This window comes from Oryzias latipes, chromosome 3, assembly GCF_002234675.1.
Source record: "Oryzias latipes chromosome 3, ASM223467v1".
Taxonomy (NCBI): Eukaryota; Metazoa; Chordata; class Actinopteri; order Beloniformes; family Adrianichthyidae; genus Oryzias; species Oryzias latipes.
Window position 1 is genome coordinate 18,135,866 of NC_019861.2, and position 23,740 is coordinate 18,159,605.

The 23,740-nt window shown below is 38.6% G+C and overlaps 1 protein-coding gene across 9 annotated transcripts in view; it reads right to left on the bottom strand.

The window, feature by feature from the left end:
• The window catches only part of mybpc3 (myosin binding protein C, cardiac), a 28,017-nt gene extending 7,997 nt beyond the window's left edge, over positions 1–20,020 (bottom strand). The window contains exons 1-24 of one of the 9 annotated variants that reach the window (XM_011489792.3): positions 19,902–20,020; positions 16,626–16,895; positions 14,157–14,288; positions 12,625–12,696; positions 11,945–12,093; positions 11,735–11,852; positions 11,417–11,465; positions 11,097–11,135; positions 9,632–9,691; positions 9,514–9,516; positions 7,677–7,840; positions 7,454–7,586; positions 7,327–7,329; positions 7,100–7,224; positions 6,914–7,019; positions 5,037–5,203; positions 4,106–4,271; positions 3,910–4,016; positions 3,781–3,810; positions 3,556–3,695; positions 3,155–3,226; positions 1,898–2,057; positions 1,718–1,822; positions 1,229–1,417 (exon numbers count right to left, since the gene is read on the bottom strand). In XM_011489792.3, the coding sequence (XP_011488094.1) occupies positions 1,229–1,417; positions 1,718–1,822; positions 1,898–2,057; positions 3,155–3,226; positions 3,556–3,695; positions 3,781–3,810; positions 3,910–4,016; positions 4,106–4,271; positions 5,037–5,203; positions 6,914–7,019; positions 7,100–7,224; positions 7,327–7,329; positions 7,454–7,586; positions 7,677–7,840; positions 9,514–9,516; positions 9,632–9,691; positions 11,097–11,135; positions 11,417–11,465; positions 11,735–11,852; positions 11,945–12,093; positions 12,625–12,696; positions 14,157–14,288; positions 16,626–16,895; positions 19,902–19,926 (2,584 nt within the window). In that variant the 5' untranslated portion in view covers positions 19,927–20,020. The remainder of the gene's footprint in view (positions 1–1,228; positions 1,418–1,717; positions 1,823–1,897; positions 2,058–3,154; positions 3,227–3,555; positions 3,696–3,780; positions 3,811–3,909; positions 4,017–4,105; positions 4,272–5,036; positions 5,204–6,913; positions 7,020–7,099; positions 7,225–7,326; positions 7,330–7,453; positions 7,587–7,676; positions 7,841–9,513; positions 9,517–9,631; positions 9,692–11,096; positions 11,136–11,416; positions 11,466–11,734; positions 11,853–11,944; positions 12,094–12,624; positions 12,697–14,156; positions 14,289–16,625; positions 16,896–19,901) is intronic. The other 8 variants (XM_011489798.3, XM_020713464.2, XM_011489804.3 and 5 more) reach the window with 8 other exon arrangements.
• Between the last annotated feature and the right edge of the window lie 3,720 nt (positions 20,021–23,740).

Consider the following 23,740-nt stretch of genomic DNA (forward strand, 5'->3'; position numbering starts at 1 on the left):
GTGAATAGTTTCCTAATCTGTGGTCTTACTGATGATTGACCATCTGCACACACTCTTAAATCAACAAACTCAGGAGCAGGTGGTTCGAAGGAAGCATGTGCCACTGGTTTACAGGATTCTTGACTGTGCTGCTTTTAGGTCTGGAAGGAGGCCGGAAGTTTCCTTTTAGCTCTATGAACTTATGTTATGTATTTGTTTGGCAATTCTTAACTCGTTTTCATATAAAGCAAGAATTACTTCCTGAATTATCAATTGAAGGATGTGACATTTGGGAAAAGCTTTTAGAATTTCATTCCTGAAACCCCAAAAGAGTATCTTCACCTTGGCGACAACCAAAATGTTTTGCATGTTGAGGTGGTATTAAGACATGAATAAACTTCAATTGTGTTCTCTTCCAATCTTCCAAAAACGTCAACCTGTTATAAGTTTGCTGAGCAACTTAGAAAAATGTTATCATAAGAAACAAAAACCTGAGTTGTCACTAAAAAATGCTTTTATTAGCTGTCATTTATTTTTAAAGATCATTTAATTTTTTTTTAAATAGCTTGCTTTTTCTGCAGTGTACAAAAATGAGTCTCTTCGCCACAAAAGATAAAGCCCACAGATAAAGGGAATTAATACCTGTTGACACCTGTAGGGGGAGCCTGCAATTTAATTCTATGTGTGTGGCTTGATAGACAGTAAACACTTAGGCCTGGAAGGCAACAGACAGGAGTGCAGTCTTATTTTGTTGTTCCAAACATTAATAAAGAGGAGATCTGATAACATTTGATGCAGTTTTTGGCCAAAATTAAAGAACCTGGAATGTAGTTTAGAAATCCGCCTCTGAGTTATGGGCAGGACTGTTGGCGTGGAGCAACTCCGCCCCACTTCCCCATCCTATTGCGCAGAGCTCTGAGTGGGGAGCTCCAAACCATTTTTTCTACATCACAAATAAGCTCTTTTTCAAACAGAATTTTTTCATCTGCTCCTGATTTTGAACTATTTGAATAAAGAAATACCCAGAAATGAACATTTGTGGGTCTTTAATGTCTACAATTGGAGGTTTGTGACAAATGGTGCACGCATCAGTGTTCAGATCTCATGCCTTAAAAAAATCTTCAAATGCAGCCCTTTTTACATAACACTCCTTTTGTGTATTTCTGTTAATCTGGGGAATGCTTCTAAAGTTAAAATAAATGAAAAATGTGAAAAAAGAAGTTTGTCGTTTTTGAAACTAAAAACTCACCAACTGGCACAAATGGTTGAGAGGCAGGACTGTGGCGAGACATGCCGATACTGTTGACAGCGTAGACTCGCATCTCGTAGGGCACGCCTTCAATCATCCGCTTGGCCTCGTAGGTTGTTTCCGGGAAAGGCTCAAAGTTCAGTCTCATCCATCTATAACTCTTCAGCTTCTTTCTCTCCACTACATAACCTGAGAAATCAAACAGCAACTTTTTATTGATCTTTTTGCCTTTTGGAAAAAATTTTAAGGAGAATAAGTAGTGATTTCTTTCGCATGGTTTGACTGGTGGTGCGACCTATGTGGGATTTTTAAATAAATATCTCTCAAAAGTGCAATTTATACACCAGTGTGACTTATATCTGATTTTTTTCTTCTTTATTTTGCATTAACTTAGCTCTGTGGCTTGTACTCAGGAGCAATTTATAGTCCGAAAAATAGGATAAGTAGGCGTTATGCTATCTTAACAAGAGTTTTTTTAATGTTATTTACCAGTGATTGGCTGTCCACCATCAAACTGGGGAGGCTCCCACTGAACAACACAGGAGTCTTCCCCAACGCTGAGAATCTTGGGAGCTTGAGGAGGATCTGGAACATCTGGGAGAAGAGAGCCTCGTCATTCCAAACATGACTGTGCGGCCATGTTTAGGTCCATCTTCAGAAGGAACTTACCAACAACTTTCACGTTGATGTCAGCAGTGTCTTCTCCTGCAGGGTTTCGTACCACAACGGAGTAGATGCCTTCGTCCTGCCTTTCAGCTCCTTCAATGGTGAAGACGCAGTGGCCCGTGGTGGTTTCCACACGGACTCTTCCGTCTCCCTCTGAGATGACCTACACAGTAACATATGTGGGCTTATACCATGTCTGACCTTTAGACGGATGTTTGTCTGACAGATTCGGCAGGAGATGTCGTTCCAAACCTGCAAGATATGCAAATGTCCTCAAAAATGTTAATGAAATGGACACACTTGCTCCAATATTTTATGTGGTGCACCTTTCTGTACATGTTGATTACATCTTATGTAATTTACGGCTAAAACAATGCAGCTCTTGGCCATGGGGCACTCTAGTTCAGATATGCTATTTTCCCACAAACATTGTGGGTCGCCACCACTACCCTTTTTTGCATGATTTCACCCTCACAGGATGTAAAGTGGACAACTTCAGAGTACTTCTCACTGGACCACATCAGAGAAATCTCTATTGGATTTGCCAGAACAGGTTTTTCTCACTCTCCACATCTCTCTGTTCTGCAGCTTGCCAGCTTTTCATCTGCTTCTTGAGCTTAATAATGATTTGAACTCCGTGTTGAAGCAGGGGGACATGCACAAGGGGGTGTTCAAGAGTGAAAAATAAGAGCATTATGTCACTCTCTATGTGAAAAGATACTCACTGTGCAGTCTGCTGTTCCCCTCAGAGAAAAGATTCAGACGACAAACTTACCTTATGAACATGGATGGATATCATTTACTCATTTTATAACGCCGTTGCATTTAGTGTATGAAACTGACATTATCATAGAAAAAATTGGAAATGATCTCTAAAAACCTAGGTGTCCTAGAAATATTTTTTTATGCCGGTAGCCTTTTCTTTGCCTTTAAATTGTGACTAAAGTGTGGTGAAAAAATGACTATATGAACCCGGGAAAGCTACTATGTTAAAACATGTGTGCACAGTCTATCCCAGGGGTGTCAGAGAGGTGAAAATGTGTGAGAGCTAACCAACTGGCCTGCATTCTTTGAACCCTTACATTGACATCACTGGCAAATGAGATATTTAATAAAACAGAAATACATGTTAAACATGTCTGGTCTATCCAATGCTTTTCAAAGAGATCCCAACCCTTAATAAAATCTAAATAACATTTAAAAACTAGCAAAACCCTCACTAGGGCTGGAGAGGCTGAGACTGCAAATGGGCAAACTTACCTCTCCATCCTTTAGACTCCAAGAGGCTGCACAACCTTCATTTTCTTCTCCATCAGCGTTTAAAGAACTATCCTACGGAAAGCAAAGCAATAAAAGCCAACGAGAACAGAGAGGGCGCCTTACCTCTCTTTGTTAATCATTGCTTTCAGCTGTTAATGGCAACCTGCTTCCTCAGCTTGGTGAAAACATACATTTTTGGCAGAGCAGCAGAGATTGCATTAGCATCAGCTAACAAGTATCACCCATGATTACAGTTATTTTCAACCTGAACAAATTAGTTGATAAAATGCACATTATTATGTATTCTGTCACTTTTATTTCTAACTTGACATTGCATTAGTTAGACTCATTTGGTCAGACATTACCCATTGCATTTTGGGCAGATGACATTGTCGGTTTACCTTTTCTCTTTTGGTCCAGATCACAGTGGGGGCAGGATCTCCTGTTATGGGAACATCAAGGCGCAGCTTGTTTCCTGCCACAACTACAATAGTTGACTCAGCTGTGCGACCCAAACAGTCAAGATGGATCTTAGGAGGATCTGTGAAAAAAGAAAAGGTAGAACTGTTTGAAATGGTCTGCATTTTTCGTTGTGAAAGCGTGCAGGAGTTTAGATGGTTTTGTACCTTGACGAGGAACAAAATCAATCTTCACCTCTGCAGTTAGAGGGAAAAAAAGAGGCAGAAATCATTAACAATTACCTGAGGAGCTTTATTGACAATTTAAATGAGTACAGTAACAACAGTGAGGTTTACCTATGAAGTTGAGCTTGGCTGAAAGGTTGAAAGCATAGCCGTCTGGCACAAAAGTATAGTCTCCTTCATCCTCTGGTTTGACCTCATCTATAGTAAGTTTGTGGATCCTGGATGCTCAAAAAAAATATGATATTGTCCGAAAAGGAAAAACATATTTTTCATCAAGGCTTTACACCTTTCGCTCACTTTTTCTCACCTGCCGATATGGGATATATTGATTCTAGGATCGGGCTTGACTTCCACTCCGTTCTTGTACCACGTTCCCCGCACGTTCTCATCGGACACCTCACATTTGAAGACCGCCTGGTCCTTGGCCTTCACGGTGAGGTCTGCAATGCTTTGGTACACCTCCAGTTCTTTCTCTGAGGTCAGAAAAAGCACAGTATCCCATGAAAGAAAATGGAAATGCATCCGTTTGTATGCATTAATAATGCGATAACGGCGGGCCATTGTGAGGTGTTTTCTTTGTGCTCCGTATCTTGGCAACCGACACAAGGGGAATATTTAATTGAGCCTACCATTGAGGAGGATATGAAAACCAAGTGCAGGAGCTTTGGTTTGTTACCGTATATCACAGGAAATTCACCACACCAAGTAAATAAGCTTTTATCTATGGATGATAACACCATTTCAAGAGTTTGATGTCAGCTCACTGCCTGAGGAAGCAAATATAGGGATGGATGGCATTATAGCGTGATCTCTGCTATGGACCGAGCTGTTGATCCCTGCAGCTGGATGAAAGCTGGTAATTTTCTGCAGGCTTGATCCTTAAATAACAGGTTAAGACCAACATATTTGCTCAAAAAAAAGATTGTATTTTTTTTACTTTTCATTTGGCTTTTTCTGTAGCAGCATCAGCAGAGTAAAGGTTTTTTCATCAGTTTTGGTTATGTGCTGCTGCCAAAACAGGAGTCAAGGCCTTTGCAGACCTGTGCCCTTCAGGTGAAATCCCGGTTTTCTAACTTTAGCTCTGCTGCAAGTTTGGCAAGGACATGCAAGCTATACAAAGGCAAGCAGCATGCCAAGAATGGGAAGACTGCATGACCAGCTGTTGGTAACCTGGGAAAATGAAAGAACTTGAATTCATCCGTGACAGCAGAGTCGCTCCGAGCACAGCCGACACTCACCCTGCACCAGGAGTTCAGCCACCGACTCGCCGCCGTTTGTTTTGACCTTGTAGTGACCGCAGTCTTCCTTAGTGGCTTCGTTTATGATCAGCACATGCTTGCAGCCATCTTTTTTAAAGCGATATTTGAACGACTCGTCTCGCGTCAGTTCCACTCCATCTTTCTCCCTGGAACAAAAAAGTTCAGTGTAGAAAGTAATTGAATTCCCTCAAATCCACATTCTTTTCCTGAAGATTTTGTTCAATGGTGTAATCTACAATTATTTGAAACCGCAAATTGTGGCATCTCTATAAAGTAGCTTGATTTGCTTTTAATACAGATTAAAATGTCTCCTTGCATGTATCCATGAAACTATGGATGAGTGTGAACCAAACTGCGCAAACTAAAACTTACCTCTATCTAAACCAGTGCTCACACACATATGACAAGGCAGATTATAATACCACACATCCCAAACAGAAAGCTTTAATTAGCTGCAATAATTTACAGTTAAATTCATGCAAAACATTCTAATTCAATCTATTGTTGTATGCAATGGCAAACTTTGTAAAAATGTTAATGGCCATTGCAATTATCTGTTGCACTCTGACAGTTTAATTTTTTAAACATGACATTATGTAATGTGCAAAAAATGCTCATTTCGCTCCCTCATTCATTCCATCTCTTCCTAAAAGTAAACTTAGGATCATCTCCAAGAGCGAAGGGCCAACATAGATTAACTCTAATTGTAATATTTATGACAGTGGCATAAATAACTGAAGGTTACTGAACACAATGATTGAGTTCACCAATGACTAACAGCTCTGTGCACGGCTGCAAAATGAGCATTTCTTGTTTTAGTAAAGACCAAATCCTTTTGAAGATCCTACAGTATTAGCAGGATCAAAAAATGCTGGAAAGGTTTCTAAATGAGACAAAAAAACAACAACTCCTGTTCCTTTAAATTTTATTTGCTATTTTACTTTTCTCCTTCCATAAAAATTATGGCTCTTTGTCTTTAAATCTTTCTTTTCATGTTTAAATATTTCAATAAATGTTCATATTTGACTTTTAACATTTATTTCTACATATTTGCGCTCCACACTTTCAAAAAGGTCAGTTTTTTATTTAATGAAAGGGCTCATTTGACCTTTTAATTGAGGATATGGCTTGTAGCAGTATGGTAGTCAGACACACTGAGCTGTGGCATCTGCCTGTGGACATTCTACGTTCAAATGCCATCTTCTAAGTGTCCCAGCAACTTTTAAAAAAAATCACTGAATATAAAAAAAAGAATATTAATTAGAGGTGAGGTGCTTTAAAGGTTGGAGTTAAACTAGACGTGTTCCTCTCTCTTTGGGTTCTGTTTCTTGAGTTGTTTGGAAATCTGAATCTATGTAAAGGAAAATAACTCCAGAACATTGTTTGCATTTGATCTTTCCTGCTAGTTTTAAACTCTAAAACATGCATGCGTTTGTTAATGACACACTCCAATGAAAAATGGTCTTGTGGCATTTTTATCATGATGGAGGACACACAGAAAGAAAAATAATATTAACTGTGTTTCTGAGTATTTTTTTTATTTTACTTTATTCTACTTGTTGTGAATCAGGAGCAGAAGTCTATTGGAAAAACCCTACATGTGACCCTAGAAGCTACTATGGCAAATCACAAGCTCCCTTCTCTGCTCCATTCTGATGCATCGTCTTGTAGACGACTAGATCGATATACATCTTGGGTTTTTAAGCTAGCGGGAAAGTTTCAAAACAGATGAATGATGGGAAGGGGGAAGGCGTACCCTGGGTCAACAGTCCTGCCCGCAATTTAGAGGCCAATTTCTAATGAACTCCTGTAAAGAACTGCTCACAGCTATTTTGTGAGAAAATTGATAGCCTCACCATTTTACGTTTGCTCCTTCCTCGGAAACCTCACACTCCAACTCCACCCGTTCGCCCTTCATCACCATCTGATCATCCAGGTTTTTCACAATCATGACAGGAGGCTCTGCAGAAATCAGCTTTTAAGGGGTTTTGAAGGAGTTTGGGCTGCAGATGTACAGCGTGCAAAACCTGTCTGTGTGTTACCTTTAACAAAAAGCTCAGTGGTGCACTTTTCTTCTCCCACCACACAGGTATAAGCTGCATCATCGGCCAAGGAGCAGTGGTTAATGGTGAGGTAGCGCATGTTGCCGACACTCTCGAATATGTACCTTGATAGAGAGAAAAACAGGCCGCCGCTCTGAGATTACCTCCTTCAGAGAGTTCGACCCTTGGAACAAATAAAATCCTTACGTTTGACATCTGACACTTACTTGCTGGAGATGAAAGTGCATCACAGGAAAGATGGCAGAGACAGGAAACAGATATGAAAAACACTTAAGGCTCAGAATAGAAACTCGGATGCAAATTATTTATATTTTTCTTAAACCGAATTCAAACCTTCCAGATTTTTGGATTTCTTGCCCGTTCTTCAGCCACTTCACCTCCACATTTTCATCTGCAACCTCGACTGCAAGTTTCATTTTCTGGCCTTTTGAAACCTGGTAGGCCGGGTCCAACTTTTTTAGGAAAGCTGTTGTTTTAACAACAAATGATGCACAAAGTGACACAACTTTTTTCACACACCGTATAAAAGCTATTTCTCTCTGAAGCTTGTGCAAACCTTCACTTTTCTTCTCATCTTTCTTCATCTTTTTCAGCCTCTTGAGCATACCTCTCAGGTCAGTTATGCCATACTGGAAAGCAATCTTTTCAAATGCAGAAGGAGGAGCCTTACTCAGAATGCTCCACACATCCACGTCGGGCTCTGAGTGCACCTGTACAGCTCTGAGAGAACACGAAGCACAAAGATGAAACTCACTGCATAAACAACCCTTATGAGAAGTCCTCACTTATCCTGTGCAGCTAATGATCATCCTCCTGAAAGCTCTTTCAATTTACATTTCTGATATCTGGCTTCTTCAGTGCAAAGAGAGCAGAGTGAAGTCATCTACATACATTTAAATATCTGTTCCTATTAAAGGTTTCATGATACTTCAAGCTAAATAGTAAACATTATTTTGCTGTTCACTATTAAATGTTTAAAGTTAATATATTTAAACAAAATAAGGAAAAAACAACAAAAAATTAGTGTGTTTATTAGCTATGAAGGATCAATTAACTCCACTTTTTACAAAAGCAAAATCATTAAAATTAACCAACAGGAAGTGGCTTAAATTATGAATTTGAACCCCTTGGCGTTGGATATCACCAGTCAGAACGTACCATTTAATTGAGGACTCAACTTAAATGGGGTTTGCCTTGAAAGGAAAAAATACTAAAGAATGTATTTTCATATAATCGGAAATAAATTCAGGGATTAAATATCAGATTTTCATACAGAGTTGGAGATAAAACACTATTTTTTTCTCTTTTCTGTCACAGGTTTGGTCTGATATGCATTATAAGATCCACAGAATGACCTCCTTGTTCCACATTTGCACCAGATGATGGCTGTAAGACTGGAGCATGGAGGCTGGCACGCAGGTGGATGATCTGTCCATGTTAATCTGATTCTGAGTGTCAGCCTTTGAGCGATTTTGAAGCAGCTCTGTGGTTCTTCACTGACCCACAACATTAACCACCTGATTCACCTGTTAACTTAGGAAGAGCAAAGTATGATGTTGCTGTGCAAAATACAAGCAACCTTTGATATTTGACCCCAAACCTCAGTGTTTGCAATCATCCCCACTTAACACGTATGTTAGACTGTCAACGTGCATACCGTATGTATTTGTGATAACACCATAAAATAATTTTCTTTATTTATCATTTATTTTACGTAGATAAAATTAAACACTATTGGTGCTGTACTTTTTTTTTAATTTAGCAGACCTTTAGTGTGCAAAAACAAAAAACAATGTATTTGGTAACAATAAATATTCAAATGATGTTATAACATTATCAATTCAATTAATAGTTTTGTTTTATGATAATAGATGAATTTCAAAAAGTTGCAAAAAACGTTTTTGTAGGAATAATAGGAACATCTGGCAAACAAGCAAAAATGAGAAGTTTATAAAGTTAACTGAGTTTATTAGAATCAGGCATTTAAAACAGATCATGCATCTGAAATTGCACTAAAACAAACCTGCACCTGTGTAGTACCCTAAAAAGATCCATATTCCTTGCATAAAGGTATGGTTTTAAGAAAAAGAAGGGTGGATGGTGCATGCATTCCTAAAAATACTGTTGGCATACGTTCAATTATTTAGCTAAGACTTTTTCAACTGTTGTTTAGGGCATAAAAGGCAGTTTTAGAAGAAAAATTGTAGAAGTAGCTGTGCTTTAGGATGAAAGTAACATGAAAAGTCAATGAGCTGGTGTTGATAACTTTATATAAAAAAATGTGCATCAACAACAGACTTATCCTAATCTATTATAAGCTTAAATTTACTAAAACTTTCAAGTTTATCAAGTGATCATTACAATGTTCTGTTGCAAATGTAGACTTGACTTACTCTCTGAGGACACAAGGCGATCCAGATAGAACAAAAGAAAGAAAAAATTAGGAATGAGACAAGTCCAAAAAATCAGAATCCAAATGTGAAAAATAAAAAACTCCAATTGGTAATTTACCTCTTTTTCAATAAGGCACTGAAGTCCAGTTCTCCTGAGTCATCGTTTCCATCTGTGCTACTGCAGACAGCAAAAGGGACACAAGGTTTCTTCTCCATGACCAGAAGAGTGTTAGTATGACAGAGAAAAATGGACCGTGCCCTCTTTTGGTATCAATGAAGTTGACACATTTAAAAAGTTGAAAATATCATGTAATAATAAACAAGCAAAATACAAACCTGTTTTTTTTTTCAAACCAGAGTTAGATGAAAAGAAAACGGAAACTAGATGAGAACCATATCACAAAAGTGATAACTGAGTGGATGAAAAGAGGAGTATTCAGGAAAGCGTTTTCCTTCGAGAGCTGTGTGCTGCTATGGTGACGGAAGATATTTGCCTTTTGGGAAATAGCAGTATTTAACAGTAACAGTCAGTCTGAAAAAGTAAAAAAATTAACAAATAAACTGGTCACTTTTTAACATAAGGTAACTATTTGCATTGGAATATTTTAACTCTCTGGTTTTGGAAACATTTTTTACTTCCTTTTCTTAAAAGACAATTTGTTATTTTTGCATTACAGATTTCCATAAACCAATTAATTCCAGATAATTGTTACCCAAAGTGGAAAAAATTTGCTAAAGATAGAAAACGGAAAGGTAAGAAATAAAAAAACAAAATACAACACATAGGGTATTTCCCAAAAATGAAACCTTCTCACTGCAAGCCATCAGCAGCAGCAGCAGCACTCCACAAAGAGACAAAAAAAACACTCATGTTGAACAAAACATGCTGTCACTTCCCCCCAAAAAGTGGGCTTGTCGCTTATCAGTGGGATCAAAGATAAAGACAAGGGCGTAGATTTGACTGAGTGTGACTGGCTTCTTATCTAACAACAGGATTAGAAGGTGCATCTCTGGCTTGTGCGGTGAAGTTTCAACACAACATACAGTAGTTGCACTTCCTCTGTTTGGCAACCCCCCCCCCCCCCACACACACACACACACACACATTAGCTCAGCTAGTGAAAAGCCTGTATGTTTTGGCACATCCTGCACTTTCAGCATCATCCAACCACCGTCAAATCTCACTCTGCCAGTAAGGTGTTTTTGCAGCGAGCTCAGTTTTGATGGAGACGCAGGAGGAGATCAGAGAGAGCGGACAGACCCACGTTTATGCTGCTCAACTGTCTGGTCCAGCCACGGATATTCATTCACATATTCACAGATGACCACATCCGTGGCTGAGATTAAGAAAGTGTTTTAAATTTAGTTTTTTGTCACCTGTAGACATCTGTCTCTCACTCTCTTGTGAGCTTCCCTCCAGAGTCGGCCTCTCAAAACCCTGCAAACTAAAGCGTATGCCATTCTGTTGAACTCAAGTGCAGAGAAGAAGCAGGCCACAGAAGAGAGAAGGAGCCTCTGATCCTGGTCCTGGTTTCTCTGTTCTCCTGTGAGCTTAAGAACAAGTCTGTTGGGCCTGTTACTACCTTGCTCCTGGTCCACTTCTCTTCTTACCGCCTTCACTCCTGACAGGTTAGCATTTTCACAGTTATTTATCACTCATCGTCCAAAAAACGTTTGTGTGTTCAGGCTGAGCTAAAATATGCATTAGGTTTTAAAACCCTCTTTTGAAGATTGAAGATTAGATGAAACAAGAACTACTGTATCTGATGTGAAATAAGGCGAGGTTAGATTCACCTGGGGGTAACGAGGAGTCATATGTGCAATTTTCTTTCTTTTCTTTTCAATATTAAAAAGAAAAAAGCGAGCTAAAAAATAACGAATCGAAACATTTCATGCGACTCACGTGCGTCTAAAAGCCGTTCTTATGTCCAGCCCTCCCGGAGCTCTGGCCTCTGGAAGTCAGGATAAGTTCAAGACGGTCAGATCAGTGAGGTATGGGGTGATTTTCGTGCCAGTATTCCAAGCACAACACTCAGTGTTTTGAGAGTAAAACTTAAAACATTACATGTGCTCCAAAAATTAATTCATACTTAAAAACAGAAAATTGCACATCAAATTGAAAAATACATGCAAACAAAACAAAACAGTGAGTGTTGCACTGGCACAAAAATCCCTCCATGAACACAAAGTAGAGGTGAAGGGTGGTGGGTGCTGCTCTCACCGTGCACGGTCAGTTCAAAATTGCAGCTGTCAAACTTGTCCTTGGATGAAACTTCACATCTGTACCCTCCTGCAAAGTTAGCCTTGGCAGCCGTTATCTGCATCTCAAATGTGTACACCTGTGAACAAACACACAACGAGACATCACTATACCACAAATAAAGGGTTTTGTTTTACTCTGATACTTTTGTCAACATGAGCTCAAATCTACCTTACTGCTACGATCATACGTCTCCTTTAGCTGTAAATGCTTTCCACATTTGGTGGCGAGGTCCATCCACTTTCCTTTGAACCATCTGATGGTGGGTTTCTTCAGCAGCGACTCGGCATTCACTTTTGCCACAAAGGTGATGTTCTCCCCTGCACAGACGGAAAGTCACGACTGGCTTTCCAACTATCCAGCCCTTTAAGATTTTCTTAAATGCTTTTATCAAACTGACATTTTGTCTTCTACCTACTTATTTTTTAAAATCATGAGTTTAACCCTTGTGCTATCCTAGGCCCTTTAAGATTAGGAGTTGGGTCATCTAGACCCACTAGACAGTGCTCTGAACCTTTTTTCTTCAATGATTTGTAATCTTCACTGGTGTCCATGGATTACATGAAATCTTTCCACCTTTATCCACCTTTGTCATGGTAGGGAGAACACGTCAATGTAAGGGTGGGGTCATCTAAGATAGCACAAGGGTTAAAACAATTTTTAAACCATGAGTTTAAAATAATCATATATTTTATTTTGAAAAACTGTGTTTTGTTTTATACTGAAAATAAGACATATAAGACATTTTTTTACACAAATACAGTAGAGACAATGGCCAGTAACCAGCTATATTATTAAATTAAATTAAATTGAATTAAATTGATGATGGTAAAGAATTTAAGGTTGCAGACCTACTGTGACCTCTCCACTCTGAGGTTTCTCTGTGAAGAGTCCTGTCAAGTCTTGTCTGGTATCTGGAGCGTCTACAGCAAAGGGAAAAATTAGGAGTTAAATAACCACAAACTTAATTGTTGATAAATTATTTTTTGAGGGCTGATGAGATGTGCACAAAATGTGAAATGGACAGTTTTTAAATGTCCTAAGAAAATACAATTACCCCCTGTTTTCTTTTTTTTTTAGTCACGTTACTAATATTCATCTTGATCTAATTTCATGAAAACAAGTATTTAAAACCAAATATGATGCTGCCGTTTTAGGTTTGGAAAAAAAATTGACACTTTGTTGGTGACGTTCCATGTCTGGTTGTATATTTTAAGACTTATAACAACATATCCTCAGAAATCATGCTAGAAGCAGACCACAAAAGAATAACAAATAATAGTAAACCAATTTGGTCAACCAAACTTCAAAGAAAAATCTGCCCAATTCAGTTCTTTTCCTGGAGCTGTGAGTGTCCTTTTGATATCTGTAAGTTTGTGTGTAAATGTTTAAAAAAAAATGGAAACTACGTTCCAAAGGTAAATAACAGAAATTATGATAAGTCTGAGGATACATTTTTAACTAAGAAAGAAAATTACTGCAACACTCAGCGGCTTTGCTGATGTGGACACTATGTTCTGAATGTAGGACATATTTTGCATAAGGTTATATATAGAGTGACCTTTTACAGGGAAAGTAACAACAGCAACATTACAGTTTGTGCATTTCTTAACATTTTTCTTAAATCAGACAGTCAGCAACTGACGACAGAAAGCTTTTATATTCTTATTTTAGCTTTGAAAATCATCACTATCTTGGTTTCTCATGTTGGCATCAAACTTTTTTAGTGGTTTTGAAAATGAAGCCATCAAGATTTAAAGCTCTTTCGACCATGAATAAAAATGTAGATAACAGCTCGAGTCTGAAAAACAGACAGGTGTAAACCCAAATATGTCTAGTCGACTGAACACAAACACTGGGAACGCTCCTGAGACTTTTGGAATGTTAATGCAATTCACTTTTCACATGCTTGAAGATTCAAAGTAGTATTGGTAAATCCTGTGTGTCTTATCCTCATTCAGAACTAAATTTGGTTCAAATAATCCATTCATCTAAACCCATCTAAGTCCCATTTGGGGTCATGGAGTTGCTGGAACCTACCCAGCTACTGTTTGGCAAATGAGAATCCGCCTGTCCATCACAGGGCCACAGAATGTCATACAACCACACACTCACACAATACACACACTCACACCTGAGTAACAGTCCCTTGGATTTGAACCAGTGCCCACTTGTTATGAGAGTGTGAACTACTACTTCGCCATGCAGCCTGTTACAGAAGATGTGAATTTAATTTTTATATTTGTAAAAAGATCGAAACATTTAGTTTATGTAATAAGGGTGTCATTTCTAAAAAATCGAACTCCGAGTTAAATTGAACTTATTTATTGAAGAGAGACATAATAGAGCAATCATTATGGGATGTAGGCAAACAGTAACTCACCTTCAGCTGGAGGCGTGTCCTTTGGGGTGGGGGTTTCTCCCTGCGGGGTAGCCCCCCCCTGTGGATCAGAGGCCTGCTCTGGCTTCATGCTTGGCTCCTCAGGCTTGGCTGCAGGAGTATCAGCTGGAGTGTCTGTGTTATCATTACCGCAGACACGTCAAGACAAGCATTGGCAAAGAAATTTAAAGAAAAAGCTGTTTCTGTTTCCTATCCCCCCTCCATAACCTTTGTGGAATTATTTTGTGACTTTTAGACATTTGAGCCATCAGATTCCTGCATTTTTTCAATCAGTTTTGCTGAAAAATGACACACCCTCCTCTGGCGGCAGTTTATCTCCCAAATGTTCCTTTTATCTTATCTTTTTGGAGTGACCTGCTAACTTTCCATGCGTTATCAGCTGTCCCTCATGCCTGTCCTCAGCACCAGACTAGAGCCAGTTACTCATAAGGTAATAATGTGTTGGTGTGGGGGTCAAGGTCATCACAAAGAGACTGAGAGTCAAGAGAGGCCAGGATATGAGCCGCAGACAGCTGAAGCCAGGCGCTGGTCACGCCACTCTGTTGCCTTTAAAGAGATTTGTTTGCACCTCCAAAGAGCATGGGCAGGTCTCACTGACAGACCAATGGCGCAAATGTTGCTCGCTCGCCACACTGTGTAAGGAATACGACTGTGCTCAGTTGCTGGACAGACAGTGAAGGACATCAAAGGAGCAGTTAGACTTCATGGAAATTTGTTCTCAATTAAACTCAGAAGTTTAAATTGAGAAAAATGTGTATCACAGATTCATTTGCGCTTGAAATGCCCCCTGAATGAAAAAGAAACTGCACACCACACTAGTTTGAAGTGACCTCCTTCTGCCCCTTTGAGGGCTGTTTTCTGAGTTCTTGACCTCCAGCAATGACTTCCTCTCTGTAGAGGAGACTTCTAAACCTGAATATCTACCAACCACTGCATTTTACAGAATGAACTCGTTTTGGTACTAAGGGGTGGGGGCTATGGGAATTGTAGTTTTTGGTGGATTTAAAAGAATTGGGACTGGACACATACTGCTGGTATTGAGGAAGATTTTTAAAAGGGAAATTTATTCCAGTTGATCTATTTAGTTTTAATTTTCACATCATCAAGTTGCACTTTTTAAAGAAAGCATATAAAAACGGCAAAATTACTGCAGTCAAAGCTTAGTCCAGTTACATCTGATCCCATTCAGTCCAATAGAACTGCCTTAAACCACAGTATTGTGCAAAAATGATCAGAGCACCAACTCCTTAAAGCACATGTACTGAAAGGGTTCTGAAACTGGAGGATTTGTTCTGACAGACCTGTCAAACTTTAGACTTCACCCCAATTAAACTTTAAGCAAAAACTTTAGCAGGTTGTGAATCCGCTATAGTCCAAAAATAGTATTTTAAAAGGAGACTGTGGGCCTCACTGCTAAATATTTTCATGAAAACTCCAGAAAGAGGCCTTGTGTGTCACATGTTCTCACTTTTGGTTCTGAGACTGAACATTTTCTGTTTTTTCAAGTCCAAACCTGATTTTCCAAAAAAGTATTGTATTCACATAAAAGTGAATTTAACTGTTTTTCAAAAAAAAAAGAAAAAAAAATGACAAACTGCAGGGCTACATGGAATGACGGTGTGGGGAGTCACAGTGAATAGTCGGGAGGCAGCTCCCCCAAAAGAAGAATGACATAGACAGTTCCAAAACGCAGAGTCACAGCAGGACATAAGTTGAACAGCTTGTGTCATTTGGCAACATTTGTGGTTGCTAAAAGAGGAATTATAAGATTAATTCATAAATTGGGTCCAAGGCTTTCTTCGTTGGAAAAATCAACATTTCAAACATATTCGATTGATGATTTATTTTGTGTCCTCACATGTAGAATGTGCAGTTTCTTTTCCTTTTGTTTTTCATGTTGAGTTAAATGCTCAGTTAACCCATTTCCATATTATATCTGTGGTTTAGATTTGAAGAACCTTTCCATCATGTCTAACAAAACCTTCAAAGTCTGAGAGATTTGATTAAGGTTAAAGACTCACTCCAATTACCTTTTGAGGTATTTTAAGCATTCCCAGTGGAGCAGCCCCCCCCCCCGTTCCCACTTAGTTACTGAGAGCTCAAACCAAGGAGATTTTAGCCTGCCCATGTAGTTTCTAAATCATAAATACAATCTTTTCCAAACAGCATTGTTTCATCTCCTCTTGGTTTACAACTATTTAGACAAAGAAGTACTCAAAAATACAAATTTGAGCTTAACTTTCTTAATAAATGTTATCCATAAAAAGCTAAAACAATGTGATAAAAAAACACAATTGTAATAAGAGTGGGTCTTTAATCCAGTTGCGCAGTGGTACTCTGCAGGATTTGGGGTAGCATGCTCGCCTTTGTGCTTAGTGAAGACAACAAACAGATGAAAGTGGAAAAGCAGGGACCTCAGAAGTGCAGATTCTGCATCAAAGTGCCCCCCACCTGGCTTTGAAATTACTTTCAACTCAAACTTGACCTTGGAACCACCAGCAATCACTGCATACACACTGGCATCTTCCTTGGTCACAGTTTGAATAGTCAACGAGTGCTTGTTTCCTTCAGCTAGGATTAGATAGTTGTTGCCACTGGCTATGTCCTTTGAGTTGCACTGCCATTGCACTTTGGCGTCGGCCTTCTCTGTCTCTGCTTCAAAGACCACGGACGACCCCTCCTCTGCCTCCTGAGTTTTGGGTTTCTTGGTGAATGCTGAAACTGAAGTGGGTGAGTGGAAAATACAAAGTAAATGCACATTTTCCTGCGTTGTTTCCTGATCTGCTCATAGTGAGAACACAATGCAGGATTTAAATGTTAGGCTGCTCATCCTTGACTCACCATTAAAATGACTCCATCTTAGTGAAGATCATTGATAAACAATTACAAAAATGTGGAAAAGGACCATGTCTGTCAGTTGATGGAGTTCTATATATAAATATCTTTGAATATGAAACTATAGAAGCAATTTCTACACACCCAGTAGATCTGTTTACAACAGGATGGAATCTTCAACCTTGACTGATTGTACACTTTCAAACCCACCAGGTTGGTAGCAATAAACAAGTCCTTTACAGAGCGGACATAAGGCAACACCCTCAGGGGATGTTGGTATGCTACGCCCAAAACCCACTCATGTATTCAGGAGAAGATCAAGGAGAGCACAAAAATACAGACTGACTGTAATGAAAAACGCAAATATAACAGCGGCTCGGACATTTCCAGCCGTGAGCCCAGAGGGGGAGACAGTGACTTGGTTCGTTCCAAGTGGAGACAAACAGCTCGTAAATTCATGAGATGATTGTTTCTCAAACAGTAGACAGTGAAGTACAGTTTTTACACCGTGGGGGCTAATTTTAAACTGAGGGGCTCTGCATTTTGCTCCTTCCTCTCACAAATGTTGCACATATAAAGCAACTGTTTTGTCTGATAATTATGTTCTAAAACAAAGGACTTACTGCAGAGTTAACATAAGATGAAGTCCAATCAATAGGTATTTTATAGAAAGTCTAATTAAAAAATGCTGAAAGCTTGAGAGTTTAGACATTGAATGTAGCTCTATAACGTCAGTGTGAACTACAGCAAATTTGAAGAAGTTCTATAAAAAAACTCTTTTGAAATGTGCTGATCCACATTTTTTCCTAAAGCTAATTCTCATAATTTTTAGAAACGTTTCACTCCAATAGTCAGACATGAAGATGTGCATGTTGTTTTTAAACACAGTGTTACAGTAATCTCAGTCTGGTGGATGCATATTCTAGCTAGTTAGTTACCGGTAAACAAAATTAAACAACTGAAGCTGTACAGCAGTACAAAGTATATTTTATTGTAATGAAATTTTAACCTTAAAATGAACGAGTTGCAACATATAGGATGAAAAAAGGATCAGAAAGCACAGTGGGAATTAGGGACACTAAAAAAAGAGCTGTCAGCCTTAAAACTAATGTATAGACTAAAAGGGAATAACATAGGCCACCCCTTAAAAGTAACAAATAAAAGCACTACCTTTTCAGTTTTTTTTTTTTTGGTTAGGAAAGTTTTCAGAAATTACACTCTTGTGCTGATTGTCTCCAAAGATACAAAATTAGTGGAACTGAGGTCAAGGATGTGTTCAGATTTACGGCACACGTGCAAATGTAAAATACAAGAAATATAGTTTTAAAAAATCCACAATATAACAGTGACCTTTAATGTGAGAGTTTAAATTTAGGAAGAGCCCTGTATGTGCAGGTCATTTAAATGAGACGTACTGACGTCTGCTGCAATAGGTATCTTAGCTTGGCAGATGCTATTTTTATGGGTCTGGAAGCTGAATGATGTGCTCCTTGACAAGTTGTCAGTCACACATGCAAATACTTTGCTCTTCAATCATACTAGCCTTTGAAGTGCAAAAGAAGTGAACAAAAACTATGCTTTTATAACCTTTTGAAGGGACAAAATTAAGATTACTTTGACTTAATGCAGAATATAACAATGACAAAGCTATGTATTTTATGGAAAATGAAAAATATTGTCTGACATTTGCTTATTTTTAATAGCTGGGGTGCAGGGGCAGTTTTTGATTAGATGTCACCCATGTGTGCTGCAATTAATTAAATAGAAAATAAAGAAATTTGAAAAAGGTTAAAAATTGTGATAACACAGTCAATCCATAAAAGAATTTCAATTTTATAAATTCAACTAAAACCAACTTAGAGTAAAAATGTTGCAAAAAGGAATTAGATAAACAGATTCAATTAAATGATACTGAAATAAATAATAGCATGAACAACAATGACAGTTTTCCTCTAATGGATCTGGTAAAAGCTGCAGGCTCATAACTGATAACTGTTATTGTTCTCCATGAATCTCTCATGCTAAAGGTCTTATCACACACAAGTTGGCCATTTGGGCACCACTCAGTCATCTGATATGTGAGACGGTGGCCTTCTCGCTCCGCAAACAGCCGTTCACGCCCACTCATGAGGGCAAAAAGAAAACTGTGGAAAGCCATTTGTCAAGCTGGAATCCTGCAGGGGCATTTTTGGATCAGTGGGTCACTTTGTGAATGCTGTAATGCTGGAAATGTGACAGTGGCGTGCTGGCATCTGACAATATTTCCACCTGGGCTTTGTTGACAGCATTGGAGGGGGTGAGAAACGCTTTGAACCGAGGACATGAATTACCTGTGGCATGTTCTGATTTTGGCGTCAGGCTACAAGAGCAGCAGTACATCTTATCAATAAGCTTAGAGGGGCTTAAAAGGCCTTGAAATTACATTCTAATTAGAGAAACAGGAAACACACTGTGAATGAAGATGGTGGTTATTTTACAGACGTACAGTTTACCTATTTCATCCATCAAATTTCTAACCATATCATCCTGCTAAAAATCCGACTAGTTCAGGTTTGACAGTGAAATGGACATGTTTTTTTTTTTATTCTTTTTGCTTGTTCATCGTTATAACATTTTATTCAGGCTCCAAAAAAATGGTTTTCTTCATGGTTACCTAAGAAAGCTGTTTTTGAGCTTAGTCGAATATTATCTTACACCACTTGTGTCATAATATTGCACAAAAAGCAAGATTAACAAACAAAATTATAAAGCAAATGTTTGAACGCACACACAGTTTGATTGATTATGTCGCTAAACACTAGACTAGAGGTTTGACAAGATGATCATAGAGAAGATAACAAGGTGACAGTAGACAGAGCTAAAAATGCCAACTTAGCAATCGAAGAGGCTCACCTGGTTTTTTGACTGGCTCTGGCATCCTGAGCGCTTTCCACCTCACAGCAAAGAGACTTTACAGTTGGCTTTCTCTGCCAAATCCTCGGCTTTTAATAGTGGCCCTCCCCTTTTTTTGGGATCCGTCCCTCCCCTCCTTCCCCCCCCCCCCCCTCCATATCCTAACATTAAAATAAAGCCCCCCCCCCCCCCCCCCCCCCCCTCACGTCTTTCTCCCCATCATGGCTCACCCTCTTTAAAATGTAATGTCACTCCACTCTACCTTTTGTCCCGCCCCACTTTGTGTTACATGTCAGTCGTCGTTCCACAGCACCTCAGCTGACTGATAGGCCTTAAGAGCAAAAGGAACAGAAGCAGGGAGGAAGGTAATAGTAGAACTTTAAATGTTTTGCTGCTCTTTTACTGCCGATCCACCTTAGGAACTAAGAGAACTTCAGAAGATGATGCTTGATCTTTTAGCATTTTTGTTTTGAAGTTTCTTGCTCAACCTGCTGTTTAATATCTTTTTTTTTAATCAAAACACATGAACAAATTATATATAAAAAATGCTTTAATGATCTATTCAGATTTCAAGGAAAACATTTTTTCGTTTTTAGCTCAAAATAGAACTAGAAGGTTGGATAAAACTCTGTTTCAGGTACTGGTTTGTCTTGGAGCAATTTTCTTTTATTAGTTTTATTCTTATTTGTATTTTTATGGGTTTTGTATCCCGTAGTTTCATGCAGTTGTTTTTAACATTCTAGATTGTTTTCTACTTTTCTTTTTATCTCTCTTTCTATTATTGTTAAGCATGTTGGTACCCTTGTGGCATTGTAAAGTACTAAATAAAAACATTGAAATCATTTTCCAATCTATATTAATCTGTATTTGGTGTGATTTCTTGGATTGTGGCCCACCTGTTAGCGTCAGCTACAACAGTAGCATTGTGCGGAGCTGTAGGCTTCTTAGAACTGGGACGTCACAGCTGCGGACATTTTATGTTTTCAGATTCGATGCCCCGCTAACAAGCTTCCAGGGTCCCCCGAGCCAAAAAAAACTGCGTGGCTCTGAAAGATTTCCCGTGTGGGAGGGTGTGAGTAAGAAAGACATTAGCATTACATGCATTTACAAAAACATACGGGGAGCAAAAAGTTATGTATGAATGTGACTCTCATTTAAAAAGTGCTCTGAGTTTCATACGTAAGTGTAGTATGTGTACCTTACACAAGTTAAAATATGATATGGTTTTATACAAAAACATAATTCTCATTATTATTTTGTTTTTCCAGTGCAGTTAAAAGCAAAATGCAAGTTCGCGACTTTTATCATTAAAAAACAAATGCAAACTTGCATTTTCTCAACAAAAATGTTCTGGTAGAATATATAATAGTTACTTTTTAATAAATGTAGCTGAAATGTTCATGATAACAAAAAAAGTTGTGTTTTTAAAAACTCACCATTACAAAGAAATGATAGACTGTTTTCATGAATTCAAATAACCTGTCTTTGTTTTTTGAACCAACTGAAACTCCAGCGGTTGGGAAACAGCACGGTTACAGCCACCGGCCTCTGGGGGGCGGTATTGCCTGAAAGGAGGTCTGACCACAAAAAAAAACAAAAAACATCATGAACAAGAAAGCTGGCTAGTCCTTCTAGCTTTAGACCTAATTCAGACATGATCTGGAATAAGATTACAAGATTCCGTCAAATCAAATAAACGTATTGATTAATAGAATCAACCAACAGATTATTCTTTAAGACTGATTTTTATAGTTTTTTCAGGCAAAATGTTACTAGGGATAATTCCTGATTATAATCATGCAGGTTTTACTTGTGCACATACGAACTAATGATGGAAAAACTGTTTCCAAGTTTGAAAAAATGCAGCTTTAGAATGGAAACTTGACAAATGAATGGACTTTCAAAGAAAAAGAAGTGAGTCAGGGTTGAATCAATCAAGTATTTTGTTGGTGATACACACAGCCATTATGTGAGGTAAAGTAAGAAACATGCTCAAATATATTGATTGGAATTGGAAATTATATCCCCAAACTACATTTACAAAGAAGGTTTAGGATTTTTTTTGTGATTCGCATAATTTTGGTTTTATATTTTGAGCAGTTTTTTTTTCTACTTAAAATGCCCAAACTTCATATCATTTCCTCTTTTTGGTTTGTTTCTCCTATTTGGTCTGCTGGACAGCCCATGTGCTTTTGAACCACACCAGAGTTTTTTGGTAAATGAACCAAGATCCTCATTTTCAAACCTTTGATCCACACTAGAATTTAGATGAGGTTCCATGCATGCACTAAAGAACCAGAGCATCAAAGGACACAGACTCTGGCCCAAACGATGTTCACAACCTTTTTCGGTTTAATGATGAAGTAAAAAGGAATCTGGATTAACCCTTTAACACTGGATATGTTGTTGACAGAACACGTGCTTTTTGAATAACTGTAACTCCTAGACTCTTCACGCTATCAATATCAGCCGTTGCAGAAAAAAGTGGCTTTTCATAATGGCTGTGCTGATATGCAACACATCGCTAATGTAACCCCCGCCCCCCCCCCCTACAAAATTAGCTTACTTACATGGATTCATGGATTGTGTAAACATTTCACTACTGTACAGTGTTGTAGCAGTGAAATGTTTACACAATCAGTTTTATCCGTACAAGGCCTGGGGCCAAAGCTCCAGTGTTAAAGACCCACTCCGATGAAAATGGTCATTTTGGTGTTTTTACACGCTCTTGTAACATTTTTCTCATGATGAAGGACATACATTGAGAAAATTAATCTTAAAACTGCCGTTCTGAGTATTTCTTTATTCAAATTGTTGTGAATCGGGAGCAGACAAAAAAAAATGCCATTGTTAAAAAAGATTGTAGGTGTGATGTAGAACCCACAATAGCAGGCTACAAGCTCAGTGCTCCATTCGGATGCATCCACCTGATGCATGTACGTCTTTGCTTTCCTTGTCCAAGCTCCGATATTCTCGCCATTTTTGTTGCACCACAAAGTTTAGGTTGGGGTTGTAAGGGGCTGTAGATTAGGGGGAGAGCACGTCAACAGATAGATCATAGGAAGTAGGGTGTCAGGCTTACTCCGCACCAATGATCCTACAACTCAGAGGGAAATTTCTGATGAACTCCTGCCGCTCTTCAGAAACTATGTCCTACAAAATGACAGTTTTTTATTTTTTTCAGCTGTATACGACATAATAATAATTAAAAGATCACTGGAAACACTTTTAGCTCAAAAGACGATCAGAGTGGGACTTTAAAGGGTTAAAGACACAAAGCAGGCTCTGACTTGTCCACTGGCCTCAGTGCATAAACTTATCATTTGTTTGAAACACAAAAAGATATCCATCCAACATTACCAGCTCAATAGGAACTACTCTTTGTCAAACATGTTGGTTTCTTCCTCGTATCTATTGCAGGGATACAGATGTATTACAGTGGGTGAAACCAATACACAAGTTATGTAAATTAACTATAAACTTTAATTTCTCTGTGTGTAGGCTGTTGACATTTAAAGCCCAGATGTGACACCTCACACACTGTAAACAGAGAGCTGGTCCCGGCATTGTGTGTCAGGATTCACAGTCAGATGATGAACAAGCACTACAAGCCACTTCATCTTCTGGGCCCATTTCAGCCTCCAAGTTCCTCTAAGCTACCAGTTACTCTCTGACATGCACCAAAAGATAACAGACCACATTTGTAAACCTAACACTATTCAATTTTGCAGATTAGTTTCCTCTTCCTCCCTTTCAAATGCTTTTTTTTTTGTCATTGATGTTAGTTGAAGTGTACTCTGCAGTTGCTAGTATGCACATAAAACACTTAGTACAAACAG